The sequence below is a fragment of the Cephus cinctus genome, unplaced genomic scaffold, assembly GCF_000341935.2.
Source record: "Cephus cinctus unplaced genomic scaffold, Ccin1 Ccin1_scaffold1043, whole genome shotgun sequence".
In the NCBI taxonomy this organism is placed as follows: Eukaryota; Metazoa; Arthropoda; class Insecta; order Hymenoptera; family Cephidae; genus Cephus; species Cephus cinctus.
In genome coordinates this window covers 512,992-527,929 of record NW_014333574.1, presented here as the reverse complement: position 1 = coordinate 527,929, position 14,938 = coordinate 512,992, and the positions used below count along the sequence as shown (strand labels likewise).

The 14,938-nt window shown below is 38.8% G+C and overlaps 2 protein-coding genes across 19 annotated transcripts in view; one reads left to right on the top strand and one right to left on the bottom strand.

Annotated features, from left to right (window-relative positions):
* LOC107271818 (tetraspanin-5) overlaps positions 1-14,938 on the bottom strand; it is a 100,143-nt gene that overhangs the window by 60,197 nt on the left and 25,008 nt on the right. The window lies entirely within an intron of this gene.
* On the top strand, positions 4,098-7,386 carry LOC107271815. 2 transcript variants are annotated; one of them, XM_015748249.2, is made up of 6 exons: positions 4,098-4,477; positions 5,163-5,831; positions 5,950-6,188; positions 6,262-6,414; positions 6,512-6,817; positions 6,906-7,386. In XM_015748249.2, the coding sequence occupies exons 1-6, from the start codon at positions 4,318-4,320 to the stop codon at positions 6,942-6,944; spliced, it is 1,566 nt and encodes a 521-aa protein (XP_015603735.1). In that variant the 5' UTR covers positions 4,098-4,317; the 3' UTR covers positions 6,945-7,386. The 2 variants fall into 2 exon arrangements, with proteins under 2 accessions (XP_015603735.1, XP_024944875.1); XM_025089107.1 differs by lacking the exon at positions 5,163-5,831 and having other exon boundaries at positions 4,108-4,477.

The following is a 14,938-nucleotide window of genomic DNA, read 5'->3' as shown; positions in this document are numbered from 1 at the left end:
GACTGCCGAAACGTGCCGAATGAAAAAGGTGAAACGTGGAGAATTATTGACTGTCGACAATCTTCGTCTGTAGGATGTCAAAGAAATTTTTGAAAAAGTGAAAATGTCAAGCATTAAATTTGACAAAATTCGTTGAAATATTAAAAAAGCAAAGTAACCTCAAACTTTACGTTGAAATAATGTCTGACGTTGATGGATAAAAAAAATAAAAATTCTCTCTTTCCTCATTTCCCCTAATCTATTATATATATATATATATATATATATATAAATCTGATTTTATACCTCGATACCTTTGTCGGACTCAAAGTCAACGGCCGTTGCATCTGACTGGCACGAACAATGAAATAAAGATGGTGGCCCGCAGGCTTTTAACGACATCAATAAATTCGTCGCCGATAAAAGCTTTGCGCTCTACGTTTTATATGCAGTGTAGTATTTATCGGTGTGAAAATAAAAGTAAAAAAAATTAATAATTAATCATGACGATCTTCTCTTTTTATCGTTTTCACTGTAATGTACCTTTCTTTATATACCTGTATATATGTTTTCTAAAACAAGAATTTTCCTCGTCCAATTAAAGGAAAGAATGCTCCTCTAGGATTCTAAAAGGATCCTCTAGGAGGATCAAGCTGAAGATATATTTTTTTTCGGAATTTTCTATTTCGCCTAAACGACAAGCTGCTGCCCCGTCCGTGCTATAATTTCCTGTACTTTGAGTTGGGTTATCCTCCAAGGAAGATGAACATTCCACGGACCCTAATGTCGATCGAAAAACCATCTCCGGTCTGTGTGCCTGTCGAAGAAATGTCATTAAATTTTGCGACAGCTGAGAACGTACAACTATTGCCTGATTGGAAATTACATTAATACGCAATTCACGTGGCACAGGATATATATATATATATATAATAAACAGGCAGCAGTATAATCAATGATAAATATAATCCTTAAAAACATAATTCATGATTCCCAAAATTTTGAGACGTCAAGTTGACACAGTGACGGGGAAGAATTGGTATCTGTGTCAAAAATCGCATCTGGCTTTGAATAAAAGAAAAATTATGAAATTTTGCCGTCGCAGGCACATTTTCGATATATTAAAAAAACGTATAAACGTACGTTTATTCAAACACGCGAACAGTCAGTGCATTTTTATACGGCTATATAATACGATTAACGTTAAATACGATTATTTACAGGCGCGCGTCCATCACGAAAACACAAATAAAATGTTACTTTGCAAATATATCAAAAGTGCGATAACGTCCAACGTGCGTTATCCATAGGCGACTGTGAGGCTTCGCGTCCATTTCTTGTATCCCGATCGTTCGAGTCGACATTGAAAGCCTCGTTAAAACTCGGCAGTAAAATATCGAAATTCATCGCTGAATCTCCAGCGTTCAAAAGTTCCGCCTAAGAATGATCCAGCCAATAAAACCACATGAATTTCCGAAGGTAAAACTTTTCGCGGCTAAGGATCTTCGAGAAGGCCGAAAACGACAGTCTTGAAAATGAGTTTTACCGTCATTTATTACCCGCGGCCGTGATCCGAGACCGGGAGTGTCCAAACTCGAGTACGGAATGTAGATGGTTAGAAAGTGAAAAAAAAAAAAAAAAAAAAAAAAAAAAAAATTACCAGACAAAAATTCATCCCCTCCGCATATATCTCGCTTCATATATCTCGCACGTTTCGACTGCCTTGCCGTTTGGTGTATTTTGAAAAATGAATAATCAATCGATTTTCACTAATTTATTAAAGCATCGAAGCAGCTACGATATTTGCATGTAAATATAACACGAAGCCGTGACGTAGTGGGCCGAGCATGTCTCCGTTAAGGCAGTAACAAGTATCAGAGGATAGAAGCTGGCGAGCAGCTTATAAATAAATGGCAGGGTTACTGGAACTTTTATAAAATGACTTGCCGCTCAGCGAGGCAGTACACAGGAGCATTGTGTGCCGTGGCGAACGTAAGCCCAAGGAGGGATGAAAAGGAGAGCAGCCACTGGGATGCAGGGCTTGTTTTACTTTGCCCCTGGCTGATACAAGTTCTCGCTTTGTCAACATTTACGAGGACAATCCAGTGGAATTACTGCAGCTTACCAGAATGTCTTACAAGGACGAAGCCTAAGATCGGAAGTTCTAGTTTCCTTAACGCCTGACAAGCCTTGAGAATATTAGAAGATAGTAGAGTAAGGATGCGCCATATTTATGCCGGCTTAAGAATGCGACAAAACTGTAAATTTGTATCCGGTACTGACTAGGGGAATATTGAGAGTCAAGGGGTATAAAGGAAAAATGGATTTTTGAATAAAAATTTCCTAGGGAAAAAATATCTCTTGTATTTCTGTAAATGAAAAAAAAGAAAAGACATTAATTCCCTACACGATTCAAATTGGATGTGTCATGGCGCGAGGCTGGGACTTTGTCTTGCCAGACGTTCTCGCCGGAGACATCGGTCATAGAATTTATTCTATGTATAAGCAAACGTTTGGGGACACGCGCGGCCACGTGGGAAATGCAGGCCAATGTGAAATGATGGTTAAGGGGGAAATAGAAGAGAATTTCGTTAAGGATATAGGAAACGTTGAAGTAGGTTGTCGATGCGGATATTGTCGCATATTAAATTTAAAAAGTTATTAAATATTGCCCTCGGGCAAATTATCAATGTCTAGTGTCGTGCTACCGTGAACAGTTTATACCCTGAATTAAAAAATATTAATACTGAAACTATTCGACGAGCAGAGCGATTAGCCTAAGATTTAAATAATAACAGCGATTATTACTTTCTATCGATAATAGGCAATTTGTTACTGGATTATTTTGAAATATATCGCGCACCGATGCACACGGCGATATGCAGTTATTTGTAGCCGTAAATCTGTATATTAAATTTCTGAAATTCAATTGCTTTAATTGCGTGACAGTAGATATCGAAAAGACGCTCGAGTCTAGACACAAAATATAATATCATGTAATTAGTCTGAAAACGGCAGCGTTATTATTGAAGTGAAAGGTCAAAACCCTCCACTGTTGAATATTTCGAAATATATGAATATTTTTCTTACTGTTAGTGAATTAGTAGTTTTTCAACTCAATACCATTGCAAATAAAGTTTTTCTACTATCTTGGGTTATATCATAAATTTTCTAGTAGATTTTCTATTAGATTAGATACGCCAGTCACTAAGGATGAACAAAATGAAAAATCGTAGAGTTAAGATCAGCATTATGTCACGATTGAATTATACATTTACATATATGTGCAAACCTTTTTGTTTACCCAGTTAACTAACACGACTAAAATCTGTTGAATAGAATCGAAATATGAATAAAGTTATGTTATGTTACACGACGCTAATATAATCTCTTGTGGTGACAACGTAGAAAAGCAATACCGAGTTAGTCCCTTTGAATTCCATTGTGTATATATTTGTTTCAATGGGGTTTACTCTTCACCTTCCAATTTCGATAAACTTTCCTTGATACGTCTAAAAGTCTGAGTGTGTTCCGAAATGTACTGACAGTACTGTAGAATTAATTAGATCTCTTTTAGATGCGTATGGGTGAATAAAGACACAGCGTTGATTACAGTATGTACTGGCAGTACTGGCAGTACATTTCGGAACACACCCTTCTGATGCAATCAAGAAGAGTGCGAAGTTGTCTTCGGGTGGAATTCTAGTTCTTGCGACGACAGCACCATCTAGTGGGGTACAACTCAGTAAGGCTAGTGCTTCAAAATCATGGAAATAAACTATCAAGACAAACTAGCAGATACAAATTTTTTATGTACAAAAAATATATATAACAGTGGAAGTAGAATTTGTACTGTTTCGATCAAAACCGTTAAAATAATTGCAGTAATATTAAATCAATCGACACGGTTGGTAACAGTATGACGTTTATATTTGTGGCAGCACTGCCGGAAACCGACAAGGAGCTACTACAAATTTTCAAACGAGTTAGTCATTTCAACCACAAAAATATCAATATCCAACAATCAAAGAGTCGTATAATTCATTTAAACTAACAAAAAAATCAATATTAATCGATATTGTCAATCGAATTGTCAATCCTTTGGTTCTCATAGGATGCAACATGCATATACGGCAAGCATTCTGATACGCAATTATAGCGTCACTATAGTAAGTAGTTTCAAATCGCAAGGACAAAGAAGTAGGGAGATCCCCTACCCTATCTACTTCCAGAAGCGTCGGTGGCAGTGTAACGTATTTTTCAGTCCTTCGTCGGTCATAGGTGTTGTGAGGGTTTTTGAAGTTTTAATACGTTTACCATATCAAAATCTTAACAATTATGGAGAATGATATCGCAAGAATTCGCATAAGCTATGCGTACAAGTTGAACTTGAGTAAAGAAGATGCTGTAAAATTATTTGTGCATACTATAACGGCTAATCCAGAATGTGCTAAGCTTAAAAAGAACATTCCAGAAGCAATTTTATACAAAAAGAAAGGTAAGTTGTATGATATTATTCACAATCAGAGAAGTAAACGAACAGTTTTATCGTGGATTGACAATATTTCGTTAATCAGTCTTAGCAGTGTCGCGGTTATATTTTTATATTTTGTTCTAATTAATTATTAGATAAGTGGAACGTCTATTTTAGTTCTCTTTTTTTTCTGATGAAAACAGCCTATTACGCTGTTTACAATGGGCACGTAATATCTATATTTCATTACGGCATAACGCAGTACATTTAATTATGAAAAATAATCTACCTATGTATATCCCCCGGTGATCTTTATGATCTTTGGAAACAATAATACGGTCGACTATATAAAGCATAATACGCTGAATGAAACGGCACGAGTTGAACAATGAAACGGCCGACATTTCCATGGCTTCCAATTTTACATTCAATCATTTAATCGCTTGATTACTTAATGCTACGTAATTCGTTTTTTCCCTCGCAAATAGTATTTCTGTTCAATTCATTTTTCCTTTGCACGCACTTCAGTCTTCTGTTTTTCATGTCGACGTTAACATTGTTTCATCTATTTGCGAGGATGTTATCCTTGGCGAAAACATTAAGGCCGTTTGATCCGTCAGGCCAAAGAAGTCAAAATTCGTTTAACATCCTTGTTGCCGAGCGACCGAAGCGACAGGAACGCCATCTCTTAAGTTTTCTTTCTTCACAGGAGATTCCAGTTTGGCAGACAGCGCGTATAAGGATGCTCTTAAACATTACACAAAGAGCTTACAACTAATTCCAGATAATACCGATAAAGAGGCCATTATCTATATGTCGCGGTCGGTTGTTTTAAGAAAACTCCAGGCTTACGAGGAAGCTGTAATGGACGCACAGAGGGCATTAAGATGTCCCGTTTCGGATGATTTGAAAAAAAAATTATATACTCGTATTAAGAAACTACAATTCCATCTAGCCAAAAAATCAAGGATGGAAAAATTAACTAACAAATTTCGCGAGGATTGCCCTATTGTTGCGTATGGGGAAAATTCTGAAATAGCTGGGGCAAGCAGTGCTTTGATTCTTTCGAGGGACAGCGAAAATATTCTTCGGCTTTTTACCTCAAGACCTGTTAAGGCTGGGGACGTTCTGCTGGTGCAGAAACCCTATATAGCCGTAGTTGATGAGATAGAGGAAGATTCAATATTTACTTGCCATCATTGCCTGAAACATTATTTGGCTCCTATACCATGCACTTCGTGTGCAAGGACACTTTATTGTAGTACAAAGTGCTGTAACGAAGCTTATAATATTCATAAATATGAGTGCGATGTATCACTTTGCAAAACTATGGAATTCATAGCATATTTGAAAATGCTCATTTTTGTAGCCAATCAAGGTACTAGCATATATAATAAAAAAAAGAAACAAAATATGTACTTCGAACAAGAATTATATGTGAGTTTTGATTTCATCGTAGAATCATATTTTTTTTTTATTGTTCCTCATATAATCAGGTCGAGGGGCTGATGATGGATTAATAGCAAATTGCCATCGTGTAATTGATTCGTTGGTGCCTTTGCTGTTGACCGACAAGGAAAAAGTCGAAAATAATCATTCACAAAATTACTTAGCATCATTTATGGCTGTCTTTTTAAAGACAAACACAGATTTTTCTAGCGAAGACTATGATGTGTGTGGGTTGGCACATGTAATTTTACGTTTGGGATATTTGATCCAGACTACAAGTGCCAGGGTAAGAGGATTCAGTTTCTTTCAATAAGTTTTATAATTGATGTGACATTAATTTCTTTTCATACATCATACAGATCAAATGCGGTTCGAAAAATAACATTCCGGGTATCGCTGTTTATCCGGTTTTAAGTTTGCTTCAATGTTGTGAATGGAACGTTATATCATACACATATGGAACTACTGTCAACGTGGTGCGAGCAGGTAGAGACATTGCACAAGGGGAGCAGGTATTTACGTATAATTTTATAATTATTAAAAAAAAATGATAGCCCTTTTAACATCAACCTTCAATGATTATCATTTTGACTATACATTATATTTTAGATTTTCGAAAACGATTATCAAGCTATCATACAGAAAACGGTTTTCGAGACTGAGAGAATTCAGTTAATAAATGAAGTATATGTATTGTGCTTCCATAATAAACATAGCGAAGACTATACGCCAGTATGGATTGAAAAACTAAAATTACCCCTACGCTTGGTAAGACGTTTAAGAAAATCTCCAAACAACATACGATACATGTGGGAACTGATGGACTTTATGAACAAGAACGCAAAAAAACCATGCTCCGGTCTCGACTATATGAAAATGTTTTTGGAAGATGCTTACATGGGTTGTGAGAACGCAGTGAGTATACTGTATTGTTTGTTACGGACGTTGATTTTGTCAAAAAACTTCCTTCTAAATGATTTTCGTCGCGATAATATTTTTTTAGTGGCTGCGACGGTTCTACGAGGATATTGGACTCTGGTAATGAGACTGGAACATCCAGTGCCACTGATCAACAGTATTATTTAACGAGCATAACAAGTAGATAAACAGTTATATGAATAAGAAAGCCAACAGTGTATAATTAAAAGTTCATTTTACTACTAAGGTTCAGTGAAAACTGGCAGAACGTGCCAATGACAATTCATTTATCATTTTTTACATTTGCATCTAAAAGCCAAATTCGGCTAAAGTATCAATGAGATACTTAACTAAATTATTGGCTTATTATTAGTTTTACATTATATACCTCGTCGAGAGTCACGAGTAAGTTACATCATGATAAACAAAAAACTGAAAGAAGTCTTATAAACATTACTACATATTCCTACATACAAGTACATATATTTTACCATGTTCTGTTTAAAAAGCTATTAGCCTTTCAAAGATCAGACATAATAAAAGTATCAGCAACACGACTCTTGTTTCCTTTCTTCTTTTCTCAAAATCAACGTACACTTATCGTAAAAGAAAAAAAAAGGTCCAATTAACACGAAATCAAGAACTACCAGAGTCCATTAAGCACAAAGCAAAAGTCCCAGACACTTCGTGACGCTAAACTGGAACTAAAAGTCGGTTCGGAGTGCAGGCAAACGTATTAACAAGAAGTTTTATTATAAATGACCCGGCTGTGGCAGGTTAACGAAACTTTTGGGTTGCCGGTCGCTCAACCATCCAAGAAAAGCAGCCTCTGCCAATCAATAACACGAGACGTAAAGGCGCAAGGGAAGTTTCCTTCTAACGCTAACTAAACTCGTGGTCTGATCCTTCATTCATCCCCTAATACAATATCTTCCCACTAAATTCCTCAGAAGCAAAAGATCCGACATTCCGAAAATTAATCTTAGCCCAAGACCTGAAGTCTCTCCTATATATGCAAACGTATACACATCCACAGCTACCTCCAAGTACTTAGCTAAGATAATGCTGCACAGTGCACCCTAATGTAGTAACCGTACATTACTTCACTCAGAAGGAAACCCGTCACTGATGCGCCTAATGGTAAGGAACCCGTTCAGTTAGCAGGATTCATTGAAGCATAGAAAGAGCCGATTACAATTCCATTGTGCTCGGCAACTCAATTCGCCCTTTTGTTAGCAACTCACCCTCTCCATAAATCCGTCTATTCCCATCTCTCTTTCTCTCAATTAATGTCCTACTGAATCAGTGGTACTAGCAGTCGGTATTAATAATGCAGAAGTACTTGTTGCTCGCTATTGATTAGCATTCAATAAGAAGCATGTCAGGTATTCTAAACAAAGGACCAAGAAATTTAATTTTCTCTTCATTAAACATACAACACACAGGGTAAGCAAAAATTAAAATATTTCAATAATACAGCCAGTCCATTACGTCGAGTGTACGATTCGCAGTGAAATTTTACAGGAAATATTGTAACTGTATACTGGAAGTGTGTTAAGGGTTGGATACGTGAAACGAGAGCGGATGTTTGTCATACAGAGTTTCCGTGACGAACGCGACTCTACTGTGGTAACAGTGGACTTATATACTTCCGGAAAACGCGTACGTGAGTAGCACCCATGATATTTCTTGTAAGTCACCCCCTGCTATTATTATTATCATTACTATCTCTTTTTCCCTTTATCCTGCATCCTCGTAGACACTCTTCCAAGATGTTGCCTCCGTGAAGATGGATTTCTATGATATTCTATTCATCCGGCAAGAAAGCATCATTGTCGTATGATAAACAGTAAAGCACGGATTACGTTTCCAGTATCAGGTCCAAGTACGTATATATGTATATATATATATCTTTCCGTTCTTCAGTCACAGAAACTATTCTATCTTTATATCGCGATATCAAGTACACTCTTGACTCTGGTACTAGACATAAATATGAATGTCGTGCAAGAATACTTTTTTTTAAATTTTCTTATCATTTTTGTACCAGCGCGTACGTCAGTCGTCCCATACGCGTTCAGTGTAGTTTAATTTTTATTTTATTATCCTTGGTACTTATAGAAAATATTCTATCGATTCTTGCGACAATTATTCATCATGTTTAATTACATTTGTACTGTTACAGACACTCTCTTTCCACCTCTCCTCTTTCGAGTGGTACTTCATTATTTCATGGAGATACTGTACACGTGTATACACAGTAACCATTATCAGATCGCAGAGGTATAATTTAACAGCGAGCTAAGTTCTCATCAAGACTAGTAGTTGCCATGCAAGCAACTCCCAAAGTAAACCGAAATTCCCAGGCGAAGCTGCCGCTGACACGACTATTGTTTAAGGCCAGCGTGCCCCTGCATAATAATACCCACGTTAAAATTACCGTGGGATGCTAACCAATTACTTGAGAACTCGGAACTTCCTATATAAGGAGAATTCGGCGCCACCTTTGACTCAGTGAGCTGCAATTTGGCCAACGGAATCAGACACACTATTGGAACTGCAGGGACACAGTTTCATTTGACGAGATCAATTAATGCCCTTGGAACGTACCGATTGAGATTAAGAGTAATTATTTAATCACTCGAGACTACAAGTGCCCTCCTATCATCGTTCCAGAAAATAATCAGATTCAACTAGGATTTCAATAAAATTCAACAAGTCAAACGTGAAGATGAATCTACGTACACATTTATGGATCAAGACGTTGTCGCCATGCGACAGGGAGCAACATAAATTCAGCACTGACTATACATCTGTCACTCAGCAAGTATCCAATAGGAAATCGACATAGGTATAATAACACAAAGAGCCCAAACCGTTTTCAAATCATATCACATGCATTTTATCCATCAGCAACGACGACAGCTCCAAATGTCACATGTGTATTCAGATTCACAAGTATTTCCATATACAAGGATGCCTGAATAATATATGTATTCCTAAAGTATGTCTAAACAAGTAAGAAAGAAATCAAAAGTTCATTCGACAAGACCTGTCAGAATCATTAAGAAGCCTTCGAAGCCCCAAATTGTTGGCACTGTTAATTTTTATATTTTTTTCTTCGCAACCTACTTTCAATCGAAAGAGAAAAAATCAGCCAATCACTCCTCCACACTGGTTTGCCTCGTGACTCCAGATACAAAAGCGGCATTGCCCTCTGTATCCTTAGTCACCATCGATTGCACGCGTCAGCCAGTTTAAATGAACGACGTTAAATAAGATTGTACCATAACAACACGAAGCAAAAACTGTAACTGGGTCAGCAACCTAGATCCGAGTTATTAGCATTTATACGAGCACCGGTCACTTTGTCGCATGGAAAGTGCATCGATGTAAATCGTTATTAATAAATTTCTCTCAGGTTTTACAAACCTGCTTATCATACCAACTCTCAAAAGGACGCCAAGAGTAATAACTCCATGCACGTCACATGATGTTAACAAAGTGTCAGACACTCTGATTCCGTGTCAAGTCCCATAGTCCACCCTGGCCAACGTTACAATACTGAGCACGAGTGTTCAATAATATAAGGACATCCTGAAGAGGCTATTTGCACCGAAGAGGCTTGTCTGCCGTCTGAAATAGTCGATCTGGAAGCTGTCGATATCCAGGTGGAAGACAAGTATCCGTTGCACGTGTCGCAGCATCCAGGATGGTACGACTGGGTGGTTATGTACGTACTGTAGTAGTATGGTACATGGGGAAGCTATCAGTATATCGCAGTCGTCCTGTGGAAGAGGTTTCAGAGCGTCACCCTGGTTCAGTACTGTATATACATATGGTATATACAGTATACAGTGTATATATACATATGTATACACACATAGAATTCGAGTTACCAGGACAGTAATATATTTGAGGTATGTCGCGGGTACCAGTTTAGAGTTACGGGAAACCGAAATGGGATCCATCGTCCCTTGGAAGCTTTAGCACCCTTAGACTGGCTCTACATCCCCTACTCATAAAGCACGTGTAACGTGCAACTGAGGCAGTATAAATTATCAAGAGCGAAGGTTGATACGTCTTGGTCAAAGCATTCGTCTGAACTAGGATGGGTAACGTATCTGTTGGTAGTACTAGAATTAGAATCTGGTACGTACGTAATTGTACTTGTACGTACTGGGTTAATGGCATTCTGGGTATTTCGATCGTTCCCGCAGACACGTACAAGTACCGCTGCTGTACTAATCTCGTGTACTTACGTTCAATATTATGAGATACTACTGCTAGCTTCTATACCATCCTGGTATTGTAAGTGTACTGCATTGTATCGCTACTTGTACCACACGACGTCAGGCAGCGAAGCGCAGATTTCCACGCGTTTCGCTCGAACGTTCGATCGTTCACGGTTGAGCGGCCATCTTGTCTCTCGCGACGCGCCTTGCGCCACTGTCGATCCTTCCGAACGAGAGAACCGCGAAAATCCGTTAGCGCGACCCTGAAGTTCGAGAATTCACGAAAGAGCATTACGGTATCGTGGATTGATGTACAGTGCGTGCTCGTGGATAACGATTAATGAGAGACGCCTGATGAATTTTGGCAATAGAGGTTAAATAGAATGCATATAGATATAGAGAGCCTATGCGATAGGAAATTCGCTTGTCAATTTGATTGCTAAATATTTTGGATTTCACGAATGGCTAATACGGTCTGTTTCAATTTCGAAATTTCTAATTAACATAATTCGATAGGACGGACTGTCGCTCCGTAGGAAATATAAGTATATTCATACGGACGGAGAGACAGGTAGATGTGTACATTCCTATACTAAATAAACGGTCAGACCGACCTAACCTCAAAAGGGTAAATTAATTTAACCGCCAGGGATAAGCCTTACGGGAGTCAATGGTAATTTTCAAATTTACGTAATACCAAGCCACGAACCCAAGAACGAACCTAACGGCATTACCAGCAATGAGTATCGCTCGGGAAATACTTTAATTACGCTTAATGGCGCCGTTAGGCGCCCATTGTAATCAAGTGAAATTTCACGCCAGCAATGTCTACCTGTATCCAAATATTTTCGCTCGTCGTTTGATAATCAATTTCAAAAGAAAAAAATAATACCGTACGTAGATAACGAAATATTATGCAATACCGGCCCCCGTGGCCCTAGTGAGGTACTGCGTACTAACACCTGCCTTATATTTCCCAGCACATACGGTGCTAGACGTATAGAAAATATTCTCCATGGAATAAAATCGCGTCTGCATCATTGTTGCACTTTTCGTGTGGTTGCTTCGAGTTTGTTTTTCTTTGGCTCGAAGTAAACTGGAAACTGAGATAATCCTATGCGGGCTTGAGAAATGGAAGTGCGGTGCAGTATACGTTATGCCGTACAGCACAACCAGAGTATACTTTGCCCTGATAATATATACAGTGTGGTCACACAGTCTCTAGTACTGTACTGGAAGTGGAAGTTATGCTCCTTAGGAATATCAATTAATCCAATTTTCAATCGTAATGACTTTAGCCACAGCGTATTCTGCAATCAGTGTTGCACCGACGTGCACTAGCCTTCTCTATACATATATATAGTATATACACACCGTGAATACTATACAGGGTTGGGAGGTCTTTCGATCAGCTAAGCTTCTTGCGTGCATGATCTTCCATGCGATGCAATAAGCCCACGTAAGTCTGGCTTTAAGAGGCGATTGCCTTATCGATCTCAAATCAAAGTGCACTGGGTCGCTAAACGTCCCCAGCAATGACGTTCACCTTTCCTGCGGGATATAACGCCACTTATTGTATCTGGGTGCATATTATATCTATAGCAACAATATGGCAAAATCGCTGCTGAAGCAATCTAAACAAATTTTTTTAAATCGTGACAAATAAAATTGTCAAGTATTCGTTATAACGAAGCCTAAGGTTTATCGGAGCGTTGTGCACGACGCTTTACGATCCCAGTGTGTTTCTACTAATTACTCAAGTATGTGGCGTCGAGAGTTTCGCAGGCGTCCTCAGCTGGAACAATGGAATTTGTTGGTTCGAGTACACGAGTATTCGAGTATCTAAAAGCTAGGGATCTTCTATATAATTACAAGTAAGTCTTATATATATATATATATAAAGTTTCAAGTTCTATATCGATATATCGAAATCAATGTAAGAAAAGACGGCAAAAAGTTTATATATAAAAAAAACGATCAGGATGAGCGAACCTGGTGCCATGGAAACAGTGCCCAATGCGATGATCGTATAGCGAGATGAGATCATCGATCACGATTTATAAGATTTCCTTGACCGCAATCTTTAAGGTCATTACCAGAGAAGCCAATTGGCAAAAGTGCGACCGAATGCGTCACAAGTGAGGTTAAGTGGGAGTTTGAGGGCCAGTGGAAAAATTCAAATTTCCTCGGCGTGTCGAGCCACATGGATTGGCCGTCGAAAGAATGTCCCCAAGTAATCCCATGAGTCCTGGCAGGTATGTTGGGATTTTTCAATGGGCTGGCCAAAGGGCCAGGGGCCAGGGGCCAGGAGGGACCTTCTTGTGGATGGGTGACGTAGGGCGTGGGTTTAACATACGCGAAACTCTCCTCCGTACTATCCGAGTACGTGAGTCTCGTGATATTATCACCTCGTAAGTCACGGTTAACGCCCCTGGGAAATTACCCAGGCACGTCGATGCCAATTTGCGCAGGAGCCAATGATTAACGTCCTACGTCATCATATTTCATTACGTTATACCGGCCGACGGAAAGAGGCTCGTGCATCGGCACTTCGGTAGTAATGCGCGACCGTGTGACGTCTCATTGCGTGTACTGAGGGGGAATAGGGAAGCTACGTAAATATTCTAGTCTCTGCGCATGCGCGTAATTTTATACAAGAAAAATTAATCGACTAATCGACAATTATTTTCAAATATTTTTGTATAGTTTTATACGTGTTCACGCGCGTTTTTCGATAACGAGTGAATTAACTGGGGTGGCGAGTGTGTGTGTGATTGGAGAAAGTGAAAGAATTCCTCGTTAAATATGTATACGTACGTCTGACTATACCCGGCGTCTCTATATACGTGACGGAAGTGCATGACACGAAGTCACATGAGAAATGACCTTTGACCGAGAGATTAATGAATTATTTCTAAAGTTTCAAAAGTTACATGGAAATTACGTGCAACTTTTCGTTTTCGCGTAAATAAAGAATCTCGAGCGAAAGTGCCTTTAGGCTCGAGACTTCGAAAGGCAAGACATGTACAGTCTGCGTGAAAGGGGGTTGATTTTTTTTTCATGAAATATATACAAATTTCGGATAAACCGTTTCTCGGAAATTGTCAAACCTCGAGCAATAGGGGATTCCCAGGAGGGTAACGATTTATTTTGTCACCGTATATTAAAAGTTATATCGACGGGACGATAATTTTAGGTTGGGTTGACACTGGAACGAATCTTTACTGCGCATGCGCCGACCTCGACGATAAAAGAAATAGGTAATGTTTACGTAATAAACCGGCCAGTTTCATGAGTATCCTTGGGGAATTTTACTTTGTCACGAGCATCCTGGAGTCTAGCCAAGGGGATCTAACACCGTGGATATTCCCAGGAACGTCTCCTGCTCCGAGGCAAGCCCTCGGGGTGTAATGACTTACCCGACCCTGCGCTGTGTTCATGGGCATTATGCAGGATGAGAACTCCATAGCTGCTTTGACTAATAATGGTCTTCAGCACCAGGCCGTAGAGTGTTTCAAAGTGTCGTAAAGCAAGTACCACGAGTCAGAGGATCTAGTCCCGATAAACACATACGTATATATATATATATATATATATAAATAGACGAAGCAGCGTAGCGTAACAATTCGAAGAAATATCCGATTCGTCAAAACGTAACCGTGAACCGATTAGAGTATCCAGAATTTGAATTTCGCGCGATAAAAATTTGCTTTGCCGATATTACGAGTCTTGTGCATAAAAGAAATTATTTCTTTTGGTAAATATATCCGTATCGATCGCGCAGTCTTTGTAATGGCGATACCGTAGATTGATAATTGATATTACATACGTTTCGTTACGTTTGCCAACACCTTTCACTTTGTCCTGAGCGTCTGCGTTGTCG

Coding starts and splice junctions, on each gene's coding strand:
- LOC107271815 (XM_015748249.2), top strand. CDS start 4,318: ATGGAGAATGATATCGCAAGAATTCGCATAAGCTATGCGTACAAGTTG. Junction 6,189..6,261: donor TCCAGACTACAAGTGCCAGG/GTAAGAGGATTC, acceptor TACATCATACAG/ATCAAATGCGGTTCGAAAAA. Junction 6,415..6,511: donor ACATTGCACAAGGGGAGCAG/GTATTTACGTAT, acceptor ATTATATTTTAG/ATTTTCGAAAACGATTATCA.